The 22,623-nt window shown below is 47.0% G+C and overlaps 1 protein-coding gene across 7 annotated transcripts in view; it reads left to right on the forward strand.

Moving 5' to 3' along the window:
- Positions 1–22,623, forward strand: part of TKFC (triokinase and FMN cyclase) — a 360,998-nt gene that overhangs the window by 181,730 nt on the left and 156,645 nt on the right. For all 7 annotated transcript variants that reach the window (XM_085648511.1, XM_085648509.1, XM_085648513.1 and 4 more), the window contains 5 exons: positions 3,299–3,488; positions 3,939–4,049; positions 6,866–7,047; positions 7,795–7,873; positions 8,459–8,548. In XM_085648511.1, coding sequence (XP_085504637.1) covers positions 3,299–3,488; positions 3,939–4,049; positions 6,866–7,047; positions 7,795–7,873; positions 8,459–8,548 — 652 coding nt within the window. The remainder of the gene's footprint in view (positions 1–3,298; positions 3,489–3,938; positions 4,050–6,865; positions 7,048–7,794; positions 7,874–8,458; positions 8,549–22,623) is intronic.

Below are 22,623 nucleotides of genomic sequence, written 5' to 3' on the forward strand. Positions count from 1 at the left end.
GGTTGCCATCCTGAAGTTTGGTGATTTTCACCAGGCTTGTTGTTCATTGCTATATCAATGGAACTTTTACTGGCCATACCAGAAGGCACATTAATTGCCCCAAGCTTGTTTTGTATTGTCAGGTACTGACGGTTGCTAGTGGTTGGTAAAAATATTTCTGTATTTTTGATGGCCCCAATGGGTTTGGGACCATTTATTTTCAGCAACCTTCTTTTGGAATATGTTTGGTTAGTTTGCTTAGTTTTATAGCCTTTTATGGTATATCCTACTTGTATTACTTGTGGTCTTCTTGTATTGCTTATTTCTTATTTCACTAGAGTACCTATTAAATCAATATGCCTAATAAGTATTATCATTCAATCAATAATATCTTTATTTCGGCCTTAAAGGCCATAAAAGCGCAATATAAATACATAAATGCAGATGATATAAAAGCAAATAAAATACAAGCGTTTAAAAGAGAGAAAAGAGATCCAACTAGATATATTAAAGAAAAACCAGGATAAAATATGTCAAAACGTTTAGTACACCGCAGCATTAGAGGGACACCTTTTTTCTGTCTTAACCTCTACATAAACATCAGATACTTTGAGACTGTACAGACAATGGGCTGACTTCTGTTACTTCTGAGTATTCTAAGGGCGATGCTGCATTTCCTCAGACCCAAATTACGGCAAAGTGGCAAGATCCACTTTTTCCTTGGACCTTGATAGACTGGGCAAAATAGAATTACATGTTCATCCACTTTGATCACGAAGAGAGGAGTTGAGGAGCCCACCTGCCATTAAGCATTTGTGGTTGGTACCTAAAGCATCATTCTCGAGAGATGCAAATATCGGCGGCATCAGCTCAGGAGTCACATATACTTTCAAAAGTGCCTTTTGGAACATAGGTTTTTGCTATAAGTGAGCAAGATTATCTTTATTTTTATTTTTTACAGAGTTTTATATAGCGCGAACTTGACCCGAATCGGGTATCAGAGTGCTTTACATAGTACCAGTTGCATTACATGAGGACACATTCATTTTTGTTAGGCATGGGGAGATTAAGTGATTTGCCCGACTCACAGGATGCTCAGCTGTCATTGCCGAGACTCGAATCCCGTTCCCCAGATTCGAGGGCGACAGCCCTAGCCGTTAGCCAACTCCTCTCCCCAAAGACCTTTTTTAAAATAAAAACTGCATTGCTTTAAAACATTGTTACTATCTGATAATGAATGCACAGATGTCCTTTAGTTGTCTTTTTTTAAAACGCACAACAAGGGCACTTCGATACTGGGAATCACACATCAGAAGTGCTTTAAGTGCAATTTAGATACATTGGCAATGCCAGTCGGTCTGGCCTTAAAGGAATGCTGTATGGTAATGTGGAACATTGCAAGTAGATAGCATGGGAATGGATATGTACTTGTGTGGAAGCAAAGAAATGCAGAATCGTATTGATGTAGATTAAAATGTAAGATGAGGGTTGCACTGGCAAGTCAGACCTAAAAATCCATGTAGGTTAATGACTGCCTTCCTCCCATCTGTCCTGTTGTCGGAGAAAAAACACCATAAATTATAAAGTTATCCAAGACTCTTTAATAGCTTTGCAATGACATCTGTGTGCTCCTGAAAATTCCAGCTCAGACTGTTGAAAAAATAAACAAAACTATCATAGCTGTGTGAAGGGCAAGTACTCATTAGGTTTAGCCTACACAAGCGCATACACTGTGCTCGGAGATGTATTGTTTACAATTCAGTGGGCTTACACCTCCCCCAAAGCATACCATTAGTTGTTTTCGTTGTCGCTCTCATTTGCAGTCTTTAAATTGTTTAGCTCTTGTGTGCTTACTTTCCTCCATGGAGCATGGACCAAGTACATGTGTTCTTCCTCATCTTTGTTCTTACTCTTCTTTTTGCAACACACTGTTTTTGCAATAAGCATTTCAGTATTATTCCTGGAAATACAATGTGCTTTCCTACTTTTAACAAAGGCACAGGCTTCTTATTTATGTTGCTTTCACCCTATCTTCCATCTCTACTGACTCTTTAGTTATTTAGACCCACAACTGTACCACACTACGCCACTCTACTCTACTCCACACTATGCCACTCCACTCTACTCAACGCCACTCTACTCAACGCCACTCTACTCTACGCCACTCTACTCTACGCCACTCCACTCAATGCCACTTCAGGGCACTCTATGCCACTCCACTTTATTCCACTCCTCTCTACACCACTCCACTCTATGCCACTTCACACCACTCTATACCACTCCACTGTACTCTACGCCATTCTACTCTTCTTCACTCTATGCCACTCTACTCCATTCCACTCTGCCACCCCACCCCACTCTACTTTACGCCACTCTACTCTACGCCTCTCTACATCACTGCACACCATTCTACTTTACACCACTCCACTCCAGTCTATGCCACTCTATGCCATTTCTCGCCACTCCACTCAGTGCACTTTACACCACTCTACTCCACTGTCATTTTATGCCACCCTACACTACACCTCTCTTCTCTATGCCACCTCAGACTATTCCACTCTACCCTATGCCCCTCCACTGTAGACAACTTCACTCTATGCCTTTCCACTCCACCCCACTGTACTCCACTCTATGGCATTCTCTTTTACACAACGCCACTAACTTTTAACCATAATGAGCAGCAGCCATGTTGCTGTACAACATGGCTCAAAGACATTGGCTTTGCCAATGGCTCTCACACAGGCAAGACCTATTGGCTTGGCCAATGCTTGTTTGTGTAAGCATACAACTTCTACACAATCAAAATCATGTACTCCTTGCTCCCAACATGTGGGAGGAGTAAAAGCCACTCTCTAGTGATTCGCACATAATTGTCGGGTGACAACAGAGCTGTCAAGCCAGACAATAGAGACAGAATTGAGCCAGGTGAGATAGTCTGGACTAGTTTAGTATTGTACAATGCTCTGTTGAGCTCCATCTGCTCTAGGGAAGTGAGCTTTACAAACAAAAGCAGACTCTTGCAGCATTAGGGAGAAAGTAACATTTATGGAGAGTACATAACAAGAGATCGGACCTCATGAACAGACATTTCTTTCACTCGCTGAATCCTAGGGGCAAGCCTACATGTTTCTCCCACTAAACTGCAGAGCAGACCAATGCTACTCACTGACCACAGCACAGACCTTGCAGATGCCTGGACAGATACAATCATGGTTCCTTCTCTTACTGAACTGCACGGCTAAGTTAAAACCTGTTCGTGTAGTGCTAAGCACAGTGCCTGTTCGTTTGTTGTCATCAGCTTTCTGTGTTTTTGTTGCAGGTTTCGAAGAAGCTGCTGAACTCTGTGCCCAACTGTGTGGATGATGCTCTGGGTGGACTGGTATCCTGTAACCCCAATGTCCAGATCCTGCAGGGACATCGTGTGGTGCTGAGGAGAGACCTAAAGGAGCTCTGTGGCAGAGTAGCTGTACTTTCAGGAGGGGGCTCTGGACATGAGCCAGCACATGCAGGTAGGGAGGACTGGAAGCACCTCCACAGCTTGGAGAAAGCTTGCGCTGCTGCACTTCCATAGAAGTTGAAACACTTTCCTGCGAAGGCCAACAATACTAAAGTGCTGTGGGAGAACACTGTCAAGGCACTGAAGGGAAGAAGCTTGTGGTGCTTGGACCTTGTATGTTCCACAACACTGCTGGGATTCTTGGGCTGTTTGTATTCTGCTATGTGAATGTTCACTATGTGGATAATCTCTCTGTTAAAGCACTCACACTGTCGGCATGGGGTGCTGCTGGGAGGAAACGGGTAGCTAGCATCTTGACGCGATATGGCTGGGTGGGAACTTGCGTCACAAAGCTGTTTTGGGAATTATGTGCTGAAGTAGTGGAAGCTGTTGTGGAACGATCAGTATAACCATTCTCATAGCTCCCACTCCAGCATTCCCTGTTTTTCTTTTTTCTTTGAAGGCTATGTTGGCAGAGGAATGCTCTCCGGAGCTATCGCAGGAGCAGTCTTCACCTCCCCTCCAGTTGGCAGTATCCTTGCAGCAATTCAGGCGGTGGCCAGAGTCGGAGCAGGTATGTGAAGAATGGTTATGAAACATATCTTCAGCTTACTTTTATTTTGATTTGGTATTTATGAAATGTACACCTTGCTTTAGGAACCAGTGGAGTGTTATGTAGTGCATAGATGTGCAGTACATTGCATAGAATAGGTTAAATACATCAGGGATTATAAGAGCAGGAATTCAAAAGCATTACAGAGTGCACATGCATTTACACAGCAGATACAGGGTTACATGCATTTGGGATGACTGGCATAAGAGAGCAAGGGAAATATGAATTTTCCAGAAGGAGGATCTAGTGGGGAGATTCCTTAGGAAGAGATCTGTGGTTCAAGTATGGTACCATTTAAGACGTTGTTTCTCAGGTAGGTATAATGGCTAGTTGAGAGTTACAACAAATCCGTCAATAATGGCTTGCTAATAGTTGTCTGGTGTCAAGGGGTACCAGGAGTCAGGAAGGCAGGTGAGTAAGTATAGGGCACTGGTCCAGCGAGAGAGACGATACTTGAGTACTGAGACTCCTCCATGCTGATTACAGCACAAGGGAAATGTATTACATTTCCCGGGTGCCCAGTGTCCCTTCCTCATGACTGACCCTAGCGTGAGTTTGTAATCTATTTGACATGGTGACCAGTGCCCTATGCTTACTCACCTGCCTTCCTGACTCCTGGAAACCCTTGACACCAGACAACTATTTGCAAGCCATTATTGACGGATTCCTTGTCGGAGTCTGCATGACCCACAATAGGGTCACTATGCATTGACCATCAACATCAAGAAGAACTTTCCTAACCTTCAGCCAAATATAAATGCCTGGGTCCCCAGAACCCCTTGTCCTGAAGAGATCCTGTAACTCGAGAGGGTCAAAACGTCGTCGACTACAAAAGGAGGGGGGAGTCCTAGGACATTAGAAAAAATTTCTAATAAGTGGATTGAAACTTTATTCTATAAGGGACCTCCCCCATTACTCCAATAACCAACCGCTTCTTTTTATTAGTCACTGTATCATATGTCACTGTTGGTTATGGTCACTACTCTGGGGCACATAAGTCACTTCAATCACGTTTATCTTGTATATAGTGTGAATATACAGCAATTGCTTTACTCTTCTTTCATATGATTGTCCTGTGCAAAATAAAAGTTACGCCCATGTTCGGCTGAAGTAGGCTTGAAAGAAATTTTGTTGTATGTGGACTTCAATTTCAAAAACGTTGATTGATTCCATATTGAACCAATATAATAACAGTGTTAGAATGATACAATTTGCCGTTCTAACTGCAAACTCTAATTTGTATGCAAGAAAACGAACACTCCTTGCGTTATTTTTACATTTGTTGTCCAAATGAGTTCCTCGTTTGTTGGCTGATTAGCTATACCCAGTTCACAGGGACATATAGGTTGCTCTTGTTCTTTGTTAAATAATAGAATTTAGAGCACACCCAGATACCATATTGTAAAGAAAATCATTGGCATAGAGCACTGATGTGAAATTCTCACTGGAAAGTTTGGACCAGGTTCTACACCTGATATAGGAAGGTCTTTAAGAAGAAGGCTGATTTCATTACATAAGTAAACTCAAAAGGAAATGCACTGCAGTCAGACCACCCCTCGGGCACTGCCTTATTAATTTGAAGATCCCTGACTTTCTAAAAATTAGAACTAGATTGTGACTTGCCTTATGAGTTGCCGGAAGCACACTGCGAGATTATGAGCCAGGCGCTGATGGCGAAGACCGAGCCGGGGATGAGGGGATGACCCAGGAGCAAGCTGGGCACATCGCATAACTAGACACATTGGTATTCCTTGGACTGTATGATATCAGAGGGCAGAGATGGCCGCCTGCGTTGTTGATGAGGACTGAGGGAGGGGGAGGGAATTTATAATTCACATAGTGTTTCAGGGTAGAGGTTTTGTTATGTAGATTGGTTTATGCGATGTATAGAACTGGAGGGATTTCTATGGCCCTGCGTTAGGTATTGTATGATTGGCGGGGGGCTTGTGATTAATCTTCAGGATGTATGGTGAAACCAATTCTGTAAGGCTTTATATGTGGTTGTGCAAACAACCAATAAACTATGTTTTAAAAAAAAAAATGAGTTGCCGGAAGCACTTTTTGGAAGAGGCCTACACTGGTTCACGACTCAAATATTTTGATCTTCTAAGCGGTTGGAAAACTCTGCCCATACACTCCCATCGAATCTGAGCTGCTTCAATCCTGCTATCTGTGATGCTACCAACTTCTGTCTTCCACCCTTTTTCTTGTACTCTTCTACATTGGTCCACATGTGTTGCAGCACTAATCGACCTTTATTTTAAACAAATTGGTGCAACCTGAAGCATCCTCTGAGCTGCTTGTGTTACAGAAAAAATATTTAAACTATTAAATACAGACAAATTAGGGATTTATCTTGTGGACAAGTTTCCACCACAATCTGGAAAAGAAGCTAGCTCCAGAAGCCACTCACACAAAAGATGTTCTGGTTTTAACTTTTCTTTACTTCTGTCTGTGTTCAAACATAGTCTATATTTTGTTTGTTTACTATTTTAGTTTTGTGAAATGCTTTCTCTGTGTTATTACCACGGCTTGAGTGCAGTGTAAAAAGCCTGAAACTCCTTCTCATTTAAGATTGCAGTGTGTGTGTTTATTGGTCAAATGGGGTGCACTTCATGCCTCTGCAACACCTTGTCTCACGGGGAAGCCTGTGTTTAAGATTTCAGAAGGGGAGAAAGCACAGTGAGGGAGAAGCTATAATATTTCATGCACCTCTTCTGTTTGACTGTGGGAGGGAGATTCTGGTGATTTTGACAGTGCAATGCTTTTTCTTGCAGCTGGGGTCCTCCTAATCGTCAAGAACTATACGGGGGATCGTCTGAACTTTGGCCTGGCGCTGGAGCAAGCCCGAGTGCAGGGCGTAGATGTCCAAATGGTGGTGGTTGCAGATGACTGCGCATTTGCTGCACACAAAAAGGCCGGACGGAGAGGGCTTTGTGGGACTGTGCTGATCCACAAGGTGAGTACCAGGTGCCTACACTAACTCCAAGAGAGGCCTTTTCATCACAAATAGAACATGGAGCTCTCACAACACTAAACTGTCCTTGGGATACATAGTATTTAACGAGGCTGAACTTTGCCAACTGTGCTGCTTGTTTTCTCAGGTTGTCTGCCTTGTGCCAGGGACCTTTCTGGAATGTATCCTCTAGATGTACTTTCCTAATCCAGGCAGATCTATGACAGCTGGCATGACTCCGGATCCCCTTGTGATAGGCAGGTGTCCAACAGATATGACCATGCCATGGAATTCACGGCCCTTTGCAGGTCACTTGGATCCTTCTCTGAAACTCATCAGCCAGGCACATCCGTCGGCTGCTACTGTGCTTCTCTAAGACCCAGCTCCTGTAGTAGCTAGACGTTTGCCAGTTACAGTGGTGTGTGCTGTGCAGCTGTAGTGGTGCTCCGGGGTGATACACATTGGGGATGCTCTGTGATATTTTACTGTATGGGTACTGTGTGCTATTTGGCATGATCATCATGCTCTATGTGACATTAGGCGCTGTGTGTGATGTCTGGTGTTAATGCTGCTTTGTGATACTTGTCATTATGGATTTGTGGTCTTTTCCATAATTGATAATATATATATATAGCGGATATTTGCGATGCTCTGTGTTGCGGCATTAGGGATACTTGGGGATATTTGTACCTGTCCTGTGTTATGAGACTTCAGGATGCTTGGTCATTTGTCGCCTCTGAATTTCTGTAGATGGCTGGAGCTCTTGCAGAGGCTGGATATTCCCTGGAGGTTATTGTCCAGAAGGTCACGGCCGCTGCGGCTAAAATGGGTACGTTTCTAAGACTCTAAAAGATAATCTAGAGATGATGTCTGAAAAACACCCTAGTACTTGGACATGCAGGGAAGTAGAGGCACTGGCTGCACATAGCACCAGCATTGAGAGCTGTCTTTTCTGAGGGGGTCTGCAATGCTTCAGTAGCTCTATGCGAACTCAGAATGCCATAAAGAAACCGAATTACCTTTACATTACTCTGCTATTTGCTCTGTATATGGGATGCACGGGTGAGTCTCTTTTGTGCTTGCCACAAGGTTACTAGGGTGATCCCCCCTCTTTTGACATGAACACTTTGGTCACAGGAGTCCCTCACCTGACAGATGCATGATCGCGACAGAGATGAGCCCCTCTGCATCTAGACCTTTACATGGATGTTGCAGAGTGGCTCACTTGACAGAATTCAGACTCTGATAGTGGTGCCATTCTTTCTTTCTCTGGAAAGTGCACCGGGGTTAACACAGGTGAATTCCAACCCCTAGCAGCTAAAGTGATGTTTCATGTGAATGCCTCCTCTTGCCAGGTATAAACTGGACCCTGAGACTAGTCCTTCTCCTGACACTTTTTTGTCTTTAAACACAGGTACTCTGGGGGTGAGCCTGTCCCCCTGCAGCGTGCCGGGGTCCATGCCAACCTTTCATCTTGCCCAGGATGAAATGGAGCTTGGGTTAGGTGAGATGGCATTTTAGAATTCCTATTTCTTCTCTCTCCCTCCTGTCTCGTCTACCACTAATGCAGTGAACACTGTGGTAATTGGATCGTAAGTAGCTTTGCAGCCAGATGCAAATGCCCCCTCTCCTCTTCCTTCCCCCTTTACCTATGTCTAGCTTCTTCTCTATCCTCTATTCTTCCCTTTTCTGTCTTTTATCTCACTTCCTTTGCTCCCTCTATCCTTTCTTCTCTCACCGGTTATTTAGCTCCACCCTCACTGTATGTTTGTGCTCTACTTTTTGTGAGTTAAATGATTTTTTTATAACCCATTTTAACAGCCAGAAAAATTGACAAAATATCTTCCCCAAGAATCAGCTCCCATTTCTTTGTTTGGAACAGATCGCACAGCACTTTGCACCAACTCAGAAGCCAGAAGAACAGTTTGACCACAAACCCTCTCCATGCCCCTCGCAGCCAGCGATGTAATTTCAACCCTTCAGGTCACGTAGGTGCGAACCTCATTGTCCAAAGACCATGACAAAGTTCAAGTAGAATCCCTCGATATTGAGCCGAGCCACTCCTGATCTTAACTAGGTTATTTGGGGCAACCTCAAGCTATATATAAATAGTGTTTTTCCAGGTTCACACATTTATTCAGGCATTTCTTCCATTCCGTCAGGGATGGAGCCTCAACTTTTTCCCAATCTCTGTCAATATTGCGTTTGGCCACCACTAACCTATTCCACAATAGCGTTCTCTTAAGTCTGTTACCATCTAGGTCATCAATAATGTGCAATAGGGCTAATATAGGCTCGCTGGGGAGGGACCAACCCCATAGCACCCCCATGGGTAGAGCAACACTGACAGAGTGTTGCAGCAATTATTCCGATTTTCCATAATGTAGCTCTCATGAAGTATACACTGTACAGGTTTTTTTAACTGTATAAATCAAAATTGGTCCGCAGTAGAATCCTCCATTGGGGATCCCAACCTTCTAGTCAATCATCATCCATCAACTGGCCAAGGTCCTGCGCCCAAGCCGCGCGTATACTAGGAAAAGAGTCAGGGGCATGTGTGACAAGTCATTTATATATGTATGAAAGTTTGTGTTTTATAGGATTGCCTAGTAGTACCTGTGAGTTCAATGATCTTAATTGCGCTCTATCAAGAAATGCAAAACATAAATGAGACAAGAAATAAAGGGGGAAAACAAAATCTTTTTTTTCCAGATAAATATGTAACTAGGACAGCATTTCATAATAGTTTGTTTAATCCTCTGTATTTTATCACAGTTCTTTTATTTCATAAGTGAGACATGACAGTGTGCGGAAGTAGTATCTCATATTTCAGTGATTTGCTGCAGAGTGGAGGCAATTATATGAACTAATAATGGCCTTTCCAAAGAAAACAAGCATTGGCATAGCCAATAGGTTTTGCCTTTGGAACCTTAAAAGTAATTAGCTATGCAGTACAATATCCTTGGTGCAACAACATCAACTGTTGCATGGCTGAACAATTATAAGGTCCCAAAGGTGAGACCTATTGGCATATCATAAAAACAATGCTAAGTACCGATGGAGAAGGTTCATATTGGTGTTGCTTTCCTAATAAGTAAAAAACAAATAGAGCACATTGTGAGATGGATCTTTGTGGATGGGTTAGAGCAGTAAGCCCAAGGCACAAAGTGCAGAACACAGGCCCCATGCTGAACAGGTCTGAAGAGGTGGACAGAAGGGTTAGCTGATTTTCTTTAAAAGTAATTAAAAACCAGCAGACAATGCATAAAATGAAACCAGTTTTGCGCAAAAGTGTTACAAGCAATGTGCACATTTTTCAGACCACAGGACTAACTATAGAACAGTCAGCTAAACGAGAATAGATAGCAGAAGTTTACTTGCTCGAAGGCTGTTCTGGTGCAGTCTGGACAGTACATTTTTGAGCGGAGCAGTGCGAAGAGTGAAAGTAAGTGTTAGGAAAACATGGGGCGGTGGCCAGCCTAGGATAGTCAAGCAGCAGCTTTGGTCATCATAAAACTCTCAATGCGTGAGAGACTGAAGATGTGGCTAGACTCGCCTACATGCAAAGGACATTCAATAATTCGTGTGAGAGAAATGAATAGGATGTGAGGAGAATCAATCGAGTCAATGCGGTAATGCGCCTTTAAAAGACCTCCTCGCTCAGTGTGAAGCACTGGCACTTCTGCCAATTACATTTCCCGAGCGCCAGCATCTATGCATTCACAAGGGTATCTTCTCAAAAGGCAAAGAACAAAACACATTCCTAAAATTGATGCAGTCTCTTGATGGAGATGAAAGAATTTGTAAAGCAAGCTATTACTTCACGTTTTTGCTTTCGCTTTGAGCCAATTAGCTATCAATTATATTTTAGTTTCTTAGCCTCGTGATATAACATATTCAGTAGGTGTTGGTTACCCAGGATTCTGGAAATAGGGGAAAATAATCTAGTGCTGTTGGAATAACGTAAATTAAACATGTAAGCGGGGGATGCCAGGGATTCCTCGCAGGTGCAGAAAAGACATTATTTTATGCGCTCAGGACAGAGTGGATATTTCTTGTGCCATTGCCCAACTGAGACAAGACATCTTGCACTCAGGAAGTAACTGGTTTGATGCCTATTATCCAAGCCAATCAAAATATCCCGCCAAAAAGCCACTCAATGTAAAATAACGTTGACGTGCAAAGTGCGGGGATTGTGCTGAAATCTTTGCTTCTGGTGAGCAAATAAAGTGCAACACTGGCTCTTCCATGCATTGGAAGGTAACAGCAAAACCCAATGGACATTCCGCAGCAAGCACTGTCTTCAGAAGCGGCAAGCATTGCAATATAAATGAACATACTTGCGAGTGAAAGATGCTTTTTACAAATAATTGCAAGAAATCCAACAATGGGTTAGCAGGGTAGCCACTGTTCACACTAAGTGCAAAGTTGGAGTAAATGTGCAGACATTAAAATGAAGATTCTGTCCAGCGGCCTGAAGCAGAACACCACTTTCAAGCACGCGAGTGGTGCGCACCACAGCGAGTGATCTGTTTTCAATTATCGCGCCCGTGTCTGGGCACGATAATTGAAAACAGACGTGGCCTGTGCGGGTAACCGCAAGCAATAGGCCGTGGGCGGAGCAAAGGCGGGACATGCCCAATGCGCCCAATTGCGTGCTGTCTTTCTTAGAAAGACGCATGCAAAGCCCAATAGCCTGGGAGAAAAACATCACCACACGCACGAGCGTGTGATGAGCTTTCTAAAGCCCATTACTAAAAGTCGAGCCTGCAGCGCTTGCACGCTGCTCTAGGCTCGATCTAAAAAGCAAGGAGCCAGATAAAGATAACTCATAAATATCTCTCACACCAATTTTATATCCTGGGTTGATATTGATTGTCAGAACCCGTTCGTGGGGCCAGAGGGCAGACAGGGGTTACTGGGCCGTAGCTATGGCGGTTGAGGTCATTTGCCACAGGTGTCCTGGGGTCTGGCTGTGCAGACTGGGCCAGACACACCCTTTCCCACTTGACTGTTAAGATAGTTGGGTTGACTAGTCAAAGTCTTGTCATGGAGGTAGTGTGAGGGACAAGAGCTCCGAACTCATCAACCAGCAGACACAATAATATATTGTCCGACCCAGTGATCGTCTTTTGAATAAATATGTACTTTAATCCCACTGTATTTCTTAATATTATACAGCACAATTAGGGGACTGTAACACAGGGTTAAAACCCTGTTTGGGATCTTGGCACGCCACACCAATCAGTACTCACCCCTCCTCTGACAGAGTTCCTCAGCTTCAGTAATCCCTGCCATCAAATCTGCCACACATTGCTGGATAGGCACAGTTGCAGTTCCTGCAACCACCCTCATATGTACATCGACCCAACAGGTCAGTTCAGTTTTCACTTCATGAAATATTCATAAAAAGTATTTTCTCTAATGTCTCTAATGTTCTGTTCTGTTATTGTGAATTTCTAAAGTGTACGTTCACTTGCAGGTCTCTTGGCGCTGAAATTGGATATGAAATGACAGGTATTAGGAAGCCCAATCTAATTGTGCGCTTGAGTAAAAAGCCAAGTCTTCAGCATTTTTCTAAATCGCAGATAGTCTATTGCAAGTCTCAAGGTTGTAGGCAAGGAATTCGAAAATTGAGGGCCCTAAATTGAGAACCGTGTCCCTCCTGTCCATTTGCGTCTGAATCTAGGGACTGCCAATAGATTCATGTGCATGGATCTTAAGGTACGCTGGGGGCAGTATTTGAGAATTCTCGAAGATTTGTACTTGGGACCAGTACCAAGTATGGCTTTAAGCAGGATGAATCCTGTTTTAAACAGAGAGCGATGCTCCACCGGGAGCCAGTGAAGCTCTTTCAGCAGCGGTCTAATATGCACACAGTTTTCAAGCGCTGAGGTTACCTGCATCTGGGAGTTGGAGTATGGATGTGGGACGGACATATGCTATGGTCTGGTGCCTGTGGCAGCAGCCTCACTTGGAATTTAAAGACTTTGGAGATTTGGGTTTAGCAGCTCGCTCCTGCAGCTCGTGGCTTCTTCAGTTTTGGCTTACCTAAGTTGGGTGCAGGCAGGATACTGGTATGACAAGTGCACCCTCTGAGCCTATCTCGACCTCTTGGATAACTTTGGCAATTGGGTTCTGAAGTGAGCAGTGGCTGTTATCTAAAGCAGGCTGCTTATCTTGTTTTCTGTAGAAGGATTAATTGGGTTCACAACCAGAACCTTTTAGCAAGACTTGTGGGACCCCTTCCACAAATGGGTCACAGCTGACATTGCTTCCTGGCATTCTCTCACTCTCACTGGCTATTCCCCATACCAGGAATACCCTGGGGGGTCCCCCCCTGGACAGTGTCTTCTCCTTCAGGGCCAGGCACACTCCTTCCCTCTCTGAGGCAGACAGGCTTCTAGCAGACCCTCCCCTCCTCCTGCAGAATGTGCAGCATTCAGATTACGCTCCTTTACCTCTGGGAGACTGTCTGTCATGCAGACACCTGTCCTGTCCACATAGGAGTCCTTCAAGTACTCTGCAGAGCATACTCTTCTTTGGACATGAAAAACCTGGAGCTGGAACAAAGTGAGGAAGTCTTGATACTAATTTGACTAAGTTACCAGCTAGGGGATGTGGATCCACAGTTTCAGAAACAGTGTAGATTGGTTCTCTTTTAGATGTCATTTTCTGGCTGCTCCTTAGATATAGCCTTTGTGCAAAATAATGGCTCTCACAGCAGGAAACGATGATGCTGGCTCCATGCAGGAGTATCCAAAACAAGGACACAATGAAGTGTGATTTCTCTGTACCCTGTTATAAGCCTTCCTGGAGCAATTATATGGAACACACAAAAACAGTGCTTAGAAACATTCTCACTTTGAACACCTTGAGAAACTGTAGACCCACCCTTAACCCCTACCAAATGGTAACACTCAGTAAAAACTAATCAGCAGCCCTTTGCAAATACAGTCCTTCTTGACTTTTTAAAGGTAGTCTTGTCTCCTAATCCTTGACTTCTTTGTTTCCGCCATCCAGCTAAAGAAATGCACTTAATATACTTTTGCTGACTAGGGAATCTGTATCTACTCTCCGTCTTGTGGCATGCTAAAGCGGGGCATCCAAAATGGTTCCCACTGGTCCCAGTACTTACCCAATCACACACGCAGACATAAAACCATACATGTGCCACACACATAAGGAAGACACTCAAAATGCACATGGAAAATCAGCAGAAAGATCCAGAGTCCACTTAACAGCGGAACTGTACACGAGATGGGCCGGAAGAGCACACTCTACATAACACAAAAAAGAGTGATCACACTAATAATTCACAAAGATTTGGTACATTGCCTTCACCGCTTAGTTAATCGTGCCCGGTATTGTAGGCATGCGCAGTGCGCCCCTTCAGGTCACAGAATAGGTTCTGTACCTCATTTTAATTGGGTCGTACTTGGGGCTCTGCACACACTCTAGATAGAAACAAAAATGTCAGCATCTCAGTTTCTCATATAGTTGGGTATTCAGGGCGGGGTAGATGCCATTTCTTAAAGCATGGGACATTCCTGTCTCAGCAAGATGAAAGATTTTACATTTAATCAAACTGGAATCTGTGCAAGGTAGTAACACAATTATTATCTGATAGACATCTAGCCTCAGATTCCTTAACTTAGAATATCTCCAGGTGTCAGGCTGGATCCGGAAAACTTTTTGCAGCAGCACTTCTGCGCGCCGGGGCACGCCTCGGCCTTCTGGGCAGGCGGCCGCCTGTCCGGAGTCGGAATCGGCACCGCTCTGGCGCGTATACTCGCCTCCCCAGTTCTGCCTCCGCTTTTTTCTTCGGAGTCGGAGCCTGTTGTGGTTGAGGCTGAGTCGGCGCCGGTGCAGCGCCGGAGGCTTGCCTCCCCGGCACCTTCTCTTTCTTTGGAAGGAGAGCGTGTCTCCTCTGCTTCTTCCTTCGGAGTCGGAGCCGGTTGTGGTGGAGGCTCTGTCGGCGCCGGTAAGGCGTCGGAGGTTTGCATCCCCGGCTCCGATGCCTTCTCCTTCTTCGGAAAGGGAGCTTGTCGTGGATGCGGCGCCAGACGGAGTCGAGTCAGCGCCGGACGAAGCTCGATCGGCGCCGACTAAAGTTGTTTGGCGCTGCATCAACGCTGGGTTGTTGCTTCTTCTCCGGAAGCGTCGGGAGAGAGATTGGTGCCTCACGACCGGTGACGCCGGATTTATTCTTGCCTGTGCCTCCCTTAGAATATGTGGATCCGGCAGGATCTCCGCCTCCTCAATAGCACCCGCACCCAGCAGGCTCCTCGCCTCCTCAAGAGCCTCATCGGGACCCCTATTCGTCAATGGGGCTCCCCTCACTTGGGCATTGGTCGCACCCTCACTTTCTTGGGAGGGTTAGCTTACAGCCCTCACCTACTGATGAGCTACTATCCCCTCCTCGGAGGGCTACCGAGGCTGGTGCGGCTTTTCTCAGATTGGTCTCCTTGGGCACTCGGATTTTGAACATGCAACCCCCTTCGGCGCCCTTGTCTGTGGACCCTTTACTTGATGTCCTTCACCGTGGGGCAGGGAATGTGAAGCCGCTTCTGCCCTTTGAAGCTTCTCTTTATGATGCCCTTTTGGGTACCTGGGTTCGGCGAGCTTCCGGTGATCGGGTGGCTCGTTCAGTCTTGCACCGCCACCGTCCTGCTCCACATGATCCGGTCTGCTTATCTGTGCACCCAGACGTGCAGGGATTTGTTTTGCAAACTGCCTTCCCTTCCTTGCTCCAGCTAATGCTTCCCGGGAGTCCAGATGGCTTGAGTCATGGGGTCGGAACATCTGTGCCTCCACTAGTGCTGCACTACGGTCACTAAATACAGTGTGTGTCCTGGCTCGGGCTACCTCTGCCCTGTGGGACTCTGCAGAGTCTTTGCTCTCCACCAGCACTGAAGGCGCTCGTGTTGACCTCCTTCATCTTCTCCGGGATGGCCGTGACCTTGCTGAGTTTACAATCCGCTCCGTCTTGGATACTGTTGATTCCTTAGGCCGGGCTATGGCTGGTTCAGTCGCCTTGCGGCGCCATGCTTGATTACGCGATAGCGTCTTCCCGGAGAATAACTGGGAGAGACTTGTTGATTTACCCTTTGATGGGGTTTTATTGTTTGATGCTCACGCCGATTCGGCTGCTCAGCGCCTCCTTGCGGGCTTTCGCCCCCACCCCCCCTCCCACCCCCCCGCCCCCTTAGGCTTGTGTTCCTCAGGCATTTGTTTTACGGTGGTACCTTTTCATTTAGCATCCTTTTGATGCGTTATGTGTTTTAGGCTGGTAGTAAGCCTCAGGTCTTCCCTTCCCATTGTCGGGGGTGATTACCCTTTCATTTAGCATCCTTTGGATGCATTATGCATTTTAAACTGGCAGTTAACCTACTGTGGCAGTGTTCCACAGATTGTTCCTCTGACTGTTCCTCGTTGTTGGGGTGTGCATACTCCGTGTGGGGTACTTGTTTGCTATTATATAGCTCTGTTTATGTCAACTGGGCCTAAGAGATCCCTTGGCCTCTGTGCATCCTCTGGTGCTCTTATCTGCCGTTGTACGGTGATCAATGTTATCTGCCGTTGTACGGTGCTCAGTGTTGTGCCTTGGTGTCATCTTCTATACGTCATTGGTCATCTTGCTTATTTGTTTCATTCTCCTCCTTGGGAGGTTTTTCGGGGTGTTTATCACGCTTTAAGGGCAGCTTCCGTCTGCCATTACTCCACCAGGTGTGTTCCTCTACAACAATGTTGCATAGTTGGGGCTGGTTTACCTGTTTTTGCTATATATATGTATTTATGTATATATACAAGTTCCATGGGTACTCTTCTTCCCAACTCTACACCTCTCTTCTAGGCTGCAAGGTCTGGTCCGAAGTCGCCATGTTTCAGGGAGCTTTTCAGTGCTGCATGCGGAATTGCCAATAAGGCCCTTTTTGCATTCCACTTACTGGGGTGGTTCCCCGGTTTTAAACTGCTCCCTTCTTCGTGTTCAGTTACTGAACGATTCTCTCTTCTGGACAAGGGTTACTTTTCTTCCAGTCGGAGGGTGTGGTCTGAAATTCTGCGATTCTTCCTCCGTTTCTACGCCTTAGTACTTTGGTGCCTCTGCTGCACCTTCCTTCGGGTATGCCTCCTTCTTTAAGTTCACCCTATATTATATCAGCTGGGCATGCGGGACAGCTCTTCTGATGTCAAAAGTCCTAGGTCTACACCCTGCATATCTGTCTTTCATGTGTTGGTTCTCACCTTGGTCTTCCAGCTGCCTGGTCGAGTGGCCTCATGCTTAATTTAGCTACGCCACCTTATGGTCTCTGTGGCTGATTAATGCTTATTTTAGCTATGCCACCTTATGGTCTCTGTGGCTGTTTGCTCTGTGCATGTTTCTGTGGTGGCCTGCATCAGCGTGCTTAAGATTGTTACTGTTATTGTTGCTGTTACTAATTGTGGAACCTCCTGAGGCTTGAGCCGGGAGTAGCGCGAATTGCGTTTTTAAAACTGTAATTGCTTCGTGTGTGTTTTTTTAACTGTTGCACTTACCGCCCTGAGCACCAAAACCTTGCTACGAACCCCCTGCTGACAGCTGATCAAAACGCTGCCACCGGCGAGTGTCTGTTCGTCCCCCTGCCGCCATTGACCAGGACACAGGTCACGCCCACCGGGATAGGCCATGCCCCCCTTCCTCTCCACCCGGTATATAGAGCGTGCTGACTACAAGCGCTGCCTGTTACTAATTGTGGAACCTCCTGAGGCTTGAGCCGGGAGTAGCGCGAATTGCGTTTTTAAAACTGTAATTGCTTCGTGTGTGTTTTTTTAACTGTTGCACTTACCGCCCTGAGCACCAAAACCTTGCTACGAACCCCCCGCTGACAGCTGATCAAAACGCTGCCACCGGCGAGTGTCTGTTCGTCCCCCTGCCGCCATTGACCAGGACACAGGCCACGCCCACCGGGATAGGCCACGCCCCCTTCCTCTACTCCTGCCTCCTATAAAGCATGTGTCTATACAGGAAGCGCAGCGGACGAGCGCAGCGGGCGCGACGAATGCGCGCCGAAGGCGCGCATAAGGCAAGCTCGTCTGCGCTCGTCCGCGCCAAGTCCGGGCCAGGGGCCACGTCCCCTACATCCCAGGCTAAACAGATCTTAGCCTACAGCGCAGACTCTCTACATGGCATGAGGTCCTTGGGACCGGACTGTGAAAGGCATTGCCTTGATGCAACGTCTCTTCCAGCCATTTGCCCAAAATGTAACGTCCCCCTTAACATGTGGCAGACCAAAACCCTGAAGCATGAATACTGTATGTTCCTATTAAACTGCAGATCCCTGCCAAAACATAAGGTGGAAATCTCCTTCCTACTGGAAGAGCGTATGCCGGACGCAGTGTTTCTCATCGAAACATGGTTGGCGTTAGACTCCGACCCTGCCGTTGTAACATCCCTCCCCTCTGGCTTTCAAATCATTCGACAAGACCGTCCGGAGGGTAGAGGGGGCGGGCTAGCAATTATATTTAAAGAACAATATCATTGCAGACTCATCCCGGAAACTATCCCAGATTGTGAGAGCCTAGCCTTCTCGCTGGAGTTTTCTCCCAACCACTGTTTTTCGGGCACATTGATATATCGCCCACCTGGCCCCCCTAAACAATTTCATAATCTCCTACCAGCAATTGTGGCGCCACGCACTAGGGCGGCTGCCAACTATACTGTGTTAGGCGATTTCAATTTTCACTTCGATTCACCGCTGGATCCTACGGCTACTATACTAGCCGATGACCTGGCCGCGCTACAACTTATCCAACGAGTAAAAACATCGACTCATGTGAAAGGACACCTTTTAGATCCAGTGTTCAGTAACTGTGTGGATTTTGTGGTTGGGCCTCCGCTTCCCCTCCCATGGACTGACCACTCTCTGGTGCCCTTTACTTGGTTTACCCAGAAACCCATTCCGGTAACACCGATGATAAGACATGCCAGATCCTGGGCGTGGATACCAGTAGACGAATGGAAAAATAAACTTATGAAAGAACTTCCCCCTAATAATGAGGATCCATGTCTGGCGAACCAGGCCTATGAGAACTGGATCCTGCACTCTCTCGATACCATCCTCCCCCTTAAGAAATTAACGGTAAAACGTCCCCATAAAACAGCACCTTGTTACTCGGAGGCCCTCAGTGACAAAAAGCGCCAATGCCGGAAAATTGAAAGGAAATGGCGTCTAGACTACTCCATGGAGGAAAAAACTCTATATCGAGAAGAAATAAAAGCCTACAAAAAGGAATTAAAAGCTGCTCAAGCGGCATACTTTTCTGACAAGATCCTAGCTGCAAAATCTAAACCTAGGGAAATCTTCCAAACTCTGCAAAAACTTACAAAACCACCTCCCCCCAGTGCATATGAGGAAAAATCTGTTTTCCAATGCAATGACCTGGCGGAATTTTTCTCAGCCAAAGTAAATAAAATATACGCTTCCTTCCCCTGCACTACCACTCCTCTGATAGCTCAGGATAAAACCAGGGGGACAGACGCTGTTCTAAGCTCTCCACCCACGCTTGACCACTTTCCTTGCATGGATCTCGAAGTTGTAGAGTCCATGGCTCGGAAAGTAAAATCTGGATCCCCAACTGACCCGGCACCCCCAGAAGCCATGTTGCTAGCATCTCAGGCTGTCCTACCTATCATCAAAAATCTCCTGAACGCTTCCATCGCTTCTGGCATCGTCCCTCCTGCCTGGAAAAAGGCGATGGTCCGAGCGCTGATAAAGAAGCCAAACCTGGACCCATTGGACTTTGGCAATTATCGTCCTATTTCCCTGCTCCCCTGGGTGAGTAAAATCGTGGAGAAGTATGTCAATCTCCAGCTGGTTAGCTTTCTTGAAGATAACCAGCTGTTAGATACCACTCAGACAGGGTTCAGACCTAAGCACGGAACAGAGTCCGCCCTCCTAATGGTCATCGAGGAGTCCAGGAAAGTTCGAGGCATGTGGGCTGCTGAATTCATATCTGTGCATAGATCGCTGCCTAGTGTTGGGTCCGGATGTTTGCACGTTGTTGTCCTGGAAGAGTCTTCGAAGTATCCTGGGATAGGTGACTCCTCCCCTGGACTACAGTGCGCATGGGCATCCTCTCCATCCTCAGATTGTTTTTTTCCGCCATTGGGTTCGGATGTGCTTATCTTGACTCAAGTTAGGAAAAACTTTTTCTAGGCCAAAAGGCCTTTAGTTCGTGTCGGTACTGTTCCCGATCGGTATCGATAGTATCTTGTTAGTTTACTAACTTCCAGAACCAACTTTTTTGCATCTTACCCGACCATCGACCCGTCATCGACGATGGAATCGAGGACACCATTCAAGCGGTGTCCTGTATGTAATGCGAAATATCCCCACATCGACGTCCATCCGGTGTGCAACAAATGCCTTTCACCGGATCACGACGAATCTACATGTATGGCCTGTGCCCGATTCCGATCCAAGAAGACTCTCCGGAATCGACGAGCAGCGAGACTCGAGGCGCAGCAAGCGGCACCGGCCCCAGCCGACATCTTCAGCGCCGAGAACGAAGATGTCGAAGACGTGGAGAACCTACCCTCCAGTCCCGCTTCCGAACATGACTCCGGATCGGAAGACGTCGAAGAAAGACTCTTTCGCAGAGATGAAGACGACACCGAGGTAGGAGACTACAATGAGGCCTTAGGGGCCGAAGAGAGTAGCTCCGGTGACGAGCAAGGCCTACCCGTACAGACTGAGGATATCCCAGTGCGCCAGTCTATGGCCCCGGTCGAGGGATCGCCTTCGGGCCTTACCCAAGACCTATCCCGCAGTTCTTCGGCCCCGCCCTCTGGCCCGGCCTCGGACATTCAGCGGCAGCCATTAATACCCAAACCGGCTGGTTTCCCTTCTTCGAAACCAAAAGCTGTATTGGTTCAACTGAAACCGAAACCGAAAGTGACGCTGGTCGGATCGAGGCCCACCACACCTTCGACGCCAGCAAAACCCGTCGGCACCGAGCGCACCAAACGAGACTTCGGTGCCGAGCTTGCAGCGGCCGACGTCGGAGTCGACATACGGAAAAAGACCTTCGGTGCCACCAAACCTACTCGGCTCCCGGCACGGACGCAGTCGGCTCCGACCCCAAAGGTCAAACTGCCTGCTGCGGCACACACCGCTTCGACAGCACCACCAAAGGCACACTCATCGAAGACGTCGACGGCCATTACCGCCCCTCGACTCGATGACTCACCGGCGGCGAAGAAGTCCACGCCCGCCTCTACAGAACCGGTCGGCGCAAAGGAATCGATGGCGCTCCAGGTGCGACCCGTTGCTGCGCAACGCACCAAAAACAAAACAGTCCTCCAGGACACGTCGGGCTCCGAGCCGATAAAAGCTCCAACAGCCTCTTCGGCACCGGCCAACATTACTTTTGGCCTGCCACCATCCACGGCCCCGAAACTGTTCCAAATCAGGACACGGGTCACCCACACCACGATCACGCCTGCCGAACGCTCTCCTGCGGAGACGTCTCCATCACATCTCATCGACGCCGACACCGGCAGGATGATGCTCCACAAAAGGAGAATAACTTCTGAGCCAGCTTTGGACTCCTTCCGGATCCCACTTAAGAGAAAGCTGCCAGTGGCTTCGGAACCAGTTCTTTACGAACCTCTCCATTCCCCCTACCAGGATCCACAGTCCTTCTCTCCCACACACTCCGACACAGATGTTTTGGAGGACTACATGGGTGACCAAGTCCCCTACCCCGGAGAGATGGACCCTGAAGGCCAACAGGACCCTGATCAAGCTTGGGATGACCCTGTAGACTCAGGTGCACCTATGGATGCACAGGACCCGCAACTCTATGGAGCAAAAACATCTCCCACAGAGGACACTGCCGCGTTCAACGCTCTAATTGAACGTGCTGCGGCCAATCATGGGGTGCAACTTCACTCTGACACCGTCGAGGACGACTTTCTCATGGATACTTTCGCATCCTCAGAAAGGAATATAAAGACTCTGCCCATGTTGAAGGGTGTCCTCAAACCAGCAAAGGACATCTTCAAGGAACCCACCAGGGCAAGAGTGATAAACCCCAGGATCGACAAGAAATACAGATCGGCGCCTGGGGACCCTACTTACATTAGAGGCCAGTTACCTCTGGATTCCATTGTAGTTGCGAATGCTCGCAAGAGGGCACACTCGCAAACAACAGGTGATGCTCCTCCCCCGGACAAAGAGTCCAAGGTGCTAGAGACCTCCGGCAAACGGGTTGCCGCCCAGGCAGCTAACATATGGCGCATTGCCAATACTCAGGCGCTCCTCGCTCGCTACGATCGAGCGCACTACGACACATTAGAACAACTACTCCAACATCTCCCTGACCAATTCAAAGAAGGTGCAGAGATCCTCATTAGGGAGGGACAACTGCTCACAAATGCATCCATTAAGTGTGCACTGGATGCCGCGGATACAGCTGCCAGAGCCATAAACACTAGCGTCATGTTGCGACGACACGCCTGGTTGCGAATCTCCGGATTCAAACCTGAGGTACAAAATAACATCCTCAACCAACCTGTCAACCTCCTACTACTTA

Source organism: Triturus cristatus, chromosome 3_2 (genome assembly GCF_964204655.1).
Source record: "Triturus cristatus chromosome 3_2, aTriCri1.1, whole genome shotgun sequence".
Taxonomy (NCBI): Eukaryota; Metazoa; Chordata; class Amphibia; order Caudata; family Salamandridae; genus Triturus; species Triturus cristatus.